General features: G+C 37.9%; 1 protein-coding gene across 2 annotated transcripts; it reads left to right on the forward strand.

The window, feature by feature from the left end:
* Positions 1-471: 471 nt before the first annotated feature.
* Positions 472-5,475, forward strand: snf8 (SNF8 subunit of ESCRT-II). 2 transcript variants are annotated; one of them, XM_040176918.2, is made up of 8 exons: positions 472-561; positions 1,182-1,232; positions 1,892-2,030; positions 2,116-2,220; positions 2,378-2,450; positions 2,543-2,684; positions 4,311-4,385; positions 5,063-5,475. In XM_040176918.2, exons 1-8 carry the CDS (start codon positions 487-489, stop codon positions 5,198-5,200), a joined length of 798 nt encoding a protein of 265 aa, XP_040032852.1. In that variant the 5' UTR covers positions 472-486; the 3' UTR covers positions 5,201-5,475. The 2 variants fall into 2 exon arrangements, with proteins under 2 accessions (XP_040032852.1, XP_040032853.1); XM_040176919.2 differs by having other exon boundaries at positions 502-893.
* Position 5,476: the final 1 nt, after the last annotated feature.

The following is a 5,476-nucleotide window of genomic DNA, read 5'->3' on the forward strand; positions in this document are numbered from 1 at the left end:
AAATAAATATACTGGAACTTGAGTCTGAAATACAAGTTGATTGATTGACATACAATAATACACTATTACTAATAATACACTATACTATTTAAGTATTAAATACTGTATTTATTTTGGAATGAGTCATTCTGCATGATTAATCCGTTTACATTTGTTACGCTGTGTATATTTAGATGCTAATGTTTAATAACTTAAATAAGATTTTAACTTTTACTTAAAAACAAATTAATTTATGAACAACAGTAGTGCATCTTTAACTGAGATTGAAATACTTCTTCAACCACTGCACTTCAGTAAAATGTTGTGCCATTGTAGCCCATTTTTTCTTCTTTTATTCAACTAAAGGATCAGAATTCTTCTTCAAACATTTATCAAACGTTTATTTAATCCTTAAATGTATATTTCTGTTGATTTGTTGCGATATAACGCTAATTGTTGCAATTCCACCTCTGGCCGGCTATATTCGTCGGGACACCAGGGGGCGGTATGACAAAGTATTTCCCTCTGCAACCAGGAAGTAGTTCACTTCCGCTCTATCAAAATGGAAACAGTTTTCCAAAGGTAGCTTCATATCATATTTAACAGCTGATGTCTCGCCCAATGTTTACCTAAATAGTTTGAAGTAATAGCGTAAAAGCTATTGATTCCGTAGACGTGCTCATCGAGGTGACAATCGTGACGTAACTTACGTGAACAGTGAACAGAACCGGAAACGCCCTCGCAGCTAACTTTAGCGTAGCTACAAGCTAACGTTGGATCTTATTTCCTGACATTATTCTGCGCTAAAGACACTCGTAGTGTATGTTCCGTGTTCAACGTTTGTAACAGACGTCATCAGAATGCACCGGAGAGGAGTCGGTGCGGGAGCTATTGCAAAAAAGAAGCTCGCAGAGGTGAAGTTAGAGTTGTTGTTTTTTAAAGTTTTGTTTTTGTACCTTTTAACAAATCCCTGGTCTTCTTATTGGATCAGTTATACATCGCTATAACCTCTTTATAATTCACGACTTCATCCCTGGCATTATGACTTATTTATTGTCTGTTTAGTCACATATTTTTATATTATCAAAATAATTTCTGTCACTGTACTCATGTTGTTGTGTTGTTGTTGTTGAGGAACCCTAAACTAGTGTTTATTCATAGTAATGATAACATCTAACCTGTGAATTATTCTTTTTTTTTAGGCCAAATACAAAGAAAGAGGAAATGTTCTTGCAGAGGACCAAATTGTTCAAGTGAGTTTTTGTGTCAATATATATATATAAACACATACGACTTTTAACCACAAAATAAATCCCCTAAGAAATTAAAAATTAATTTCCATTTGAAGTACGAAGTAAATAGGTACATTTATTAAGCTAAATTCTTTACTTAACCACCTTTGAAGGTACTTGATGGTATTTTAGTGACGGTATTAAGTATTTTCATTCTGTGCTACTTTAAACTGATACTCCAAAATAAAGTAGAGGATTACTTAGTTATTCATTTTATTAGTTTGCAGATTGAGATTATTGGAAAAGTAATGTATTTACTATAATGCACAGTATAACTGAGTATTGTAGTAAACGTTCTGAAATGACCCATTCTGCATTACACTTTTCTTTAGTATGTAGGATGTTTATCTATGAGTTGTGACAACGTATTTTACAATAATACTGCTTTTACTTAAGTACTTAAGAAATTCTAAACACTAGTTTTGCAATTTGTAATTATATATCGATTAGAAATTGTTAGATGAATATTAAATTCATAGATTAAAAAAAAATACCGCTATGTTTTTTTTTCAGTCCCATTAAAAATCTATAACCGCCATATATTTATTTCGCATGAAGACTTTTTCCTCTTCTGCATTTAGCCACCTGCATTTACTCACATGCTTCGGGTTTTCTCCTAGATGTCGAAGCAGTTGGAGACCTTCAAGTCCAACCTGGAGGAGTTCGCCAGCAAACACAAGCAAGAAATCAGAAAGAACTCCCAGTTCAGGGTTCAGTTTCAGGAGATGTGCTCCACTATTGGTGTTGACCCACTCGCCTGTGAGCAGCATTTTGAATATGATCCTTTAAATATAGTTGTGTTTAATGTTTCTAAAGTCAAAAATAACCTTCATTTCTTCCACAGCTGGCAAAGGGTTCTGGTCCGAGATGCTCGGTGTCGGTGACTTCTATTACGAGCTCGGTGTTCAAATTATTGAAGTGTGTCTAGCCCTGAAACACAGAAATGGAGGTTTGTAATTTTTCTGGACACTAAATGATACTTGTTGTGCTGTGATCTCACCAGAGAGATATACAATGAATACAGTTATGAAGACCTGCACAGTGTTGCCCCCATACATTATTATGTATCGGGCTTTTAAAGGCTTGATGTGTGTATTTTCTTTCAGGGCTCATTACATTGGATGAACTCCATCACAGAGTGCTGAAGGGAAGAGGTAAATACGCTCAGGACGTGAGCCAGTAAGTGGAACATTCTGGACATCTTCTTTGGATCATTAGAAGCTCATATGTCTTTAATTGAATGATTTATTTTAAACCCTAAATGCGTGCAGAGACGACTTAATGAGAGCCATAAAGAAGCTAAAGGTGATGGGGAACGGCTTCGGGATGATTCCGGTCGGAGGCTCTTATTTGGTGCAGTCGGTCCCAGCTGAGCTTAACATGGATCACACCGTGGTTCTGCAGCTGGCCGAGGTGAGAGCAGCTCCTGGACTCATTATTTATATCACAAATAAGCAATGACACAAACTAACTAACAGTTGGAGGCAGCGGTAGACTCGCACCTCCTGTGTTCTGGGAGATAAGATCTGTGTTTTTCTGAATGAAGTCTGGTGGCTTTGAACATATCTCAGAGATTGTCATGAAGGGCCGTTGGACAGTGAGGTTAAGTGGTTAAATTAAGCAAATATAGCGTTAACTTAAGTTGATCTTTTTAGTTGTTTAGAATACTTCCACAGCAGTTCATTGCGTTGCATCTCCTGAGTTTTCTTCTCAAAATGTCAAGATATTAGGGGTGTAACGATTCATTTTAACAACGATTCGATTCGAATCACGATTCATGGTTGCCGATTCGATTCATGGACGATCTGGGTTAATTTAGAACGATTCGATTTGATTCAGTGACTTGAAATCGATTCAGTAACTTTACTGGACAGTGCAGGCAAAGTTTCTGAGATCCCTGTTGTTTCTTGTAAGGAAATCAGGTTTAAATGAATTATGGATATTATAAACAAGCAAACAACAACTGGTGCTGGCGAGGCCTGAGGTGTCTGCAGAGCTGGAGTTACCTGCTGCTGCTAGAGGTGCCTGACTGTCGGCATGTTTAATCCCACGGCGCCTTAGTAGATGGCTGGAAAGAATCGTCGTGTTTCAGTGGTTTTTTATTTGGCTTCTACATATCCTACAAACAGCGACCGACTTATTTAGAACACCTCCGTGTTTGCAAAGGCCAAAATGTTTCCACACGCTGGATCGATAAGTTGGTTTATAATAAATGTCTCGCTCGCAGTCGTCATTTTACTATGTTTTTCCACCAGATTACACAAAGGTGCACACACATACCACATAGCTAATAAAAAATATACAAGATACAGCTCATGACAACGTGCCCTTCCAATTCAGATTACATAGGTCTAATAATATTTTTGATGCTAATTAACATAAACAGGACTGAGTTGTATGACGTTCTGAGCAGCATGAGCAGTGAGATACAGTAGTAGTTTGTAGTTTGTCCTAAAGCCGGACGAATGGCCACCCTAGTCTAAAGTGCTAAAAAACAAACAAACAAACAAACACGCATCCATGCCGTTTTTGTACTTAAATCCAATGTGCAGTTTCCAAGTATCGATACAATCAATTATGTACCATTTCAATCGATTTGTAATCGATGTATGACATCTGGAATGCCAATTTGCGGAGCACAGATCGATTCAGTTGGATCGCAGGAATATAAATCGATTAATCGATTCAGTGAATGAATCGTTACACCTATAATATATATTTACCAAAAGGCCAAAAATAATTTTTTAATTTGATTAAAAGTCCAAATCAAGAGTTAACTCATCAACAATCATAAACCACAGCAGCACAAGGTGAATGATAAAGAGATTATATTCTTCTGAACAAATAAATAGATGAAGCAAAATCAAAAAACAAAGTTGATCACTTGGTGTCGCTATTTCCTCACACTCTCTGCTCTCCTCCTGTCGTTGCCTCTTGCCGGTTTTAAATATTGTTTCAGCTCTGCAGCTGCATTTGTTATCTAAAAATCAATGGCTGTTCGTCGCAAAGTTACTTCTGTCTGTCTTTGTTTGTTTGTAGAAAAAGGGCTACGTGACCGTGAGTGAGATCAAGGACAGTCTCAAGTGGGAGAAGGAACGAGCCTGTCACGTCTTGGTAAATCTTCATCAGCTCATTTCAGGACACAGGGATCTTAAAAAAACAACAACGTTCAGTATTAATAGTCTTACTTTTTTTTTTTAAATCTTTGATAGAGCAGGCGTCACTTTAAAATGGCTCAATGTTATGGCTCAATCAATTTTAATTTGGTTAATGCATCTATCCTTTTCCTTCTGCTTATCTTGGTCCAGTTTCGTTAGATTAATTATATTAGAGATTAGAGATATTTAACAGCCTGCAAATATGAGTCAACAAATCATCTAGTCTGTCAGAAACTCTCTGGGAAACTATTCATATATGTGATTAATCCTTTCAGTTGTTTTTCAAGCAGTAACGTCACATTTTCTTCCTTTATTCGGCCTCTCAGATGAGTGGTTTAGTTTTTTTGTCATATGATGTAAATTGGTGATTCGTCAAACACAAAAACAGGCAATTTAAAGACTCAATTAGGATTCTGAGAAACGCCCCTTTCAGTTTTTAAACATTCATTACACTAATAGAGAAGATGAAGATAATTGATCATTGGTTGCATCCCTTAAATTGTTATAAACAGCTGGGAAATAAATAAAGAATAATAACAATAACTCAAGGCCATGTCTTCACTATGGTCATCCATTTGATGATATGCACGAGTAAACTGACATTTAATTCTATTGTACTCTTCTTCTCTGCAGGACCACCTGCTGAAAGAAGGCCTGGCCTGGCTGGACTCTCAGGCCGCTGAAGAGGCGCAGTACTGGCTGCCCGCTCTCTTCGCCGAGCTGACCTCCCGTGACGTCACACCGGAGGAGGCCAATCAGATGACGCCTTGATAGGATTTTGGGGGGGGGGGACCGACCGCTCAAGAGACATGTTGTTAAATGACCATGAGCCCGGTGAAACGGCGCTCCCTCTGAGCTCATCTTCTGAACCCGACGGGGAGAACGCGTCACCTAGGCAACGAGTGCCGTCACATTATTTGCACACGCGGACTTGGGAGTCACGGCACTGGTGTCTCGCCTTTTCAGGTGGTTACGCATCAACGTACAGACAAATGTGTAACGTTGTTTTCTATATAACTTTGAAACAAATAAATAACTTTCCTCTGC

The sequence above is a fragment of the Gasterosteus aculeatus genome, chromosome 5 (assembly GCF_964276395.1).
Source record: "Gasterosteus aculeatus chromosome 5, fGasAcu3.hap1.1, whole genome shotgun sequence".
Taxonomy (NCBI): Eukaryota; Metazoa; Chordata; class Actinopteri; order Perciformes; family Gasterosteidae; genus Gasterosteus; species Gasterosteus aculeatus.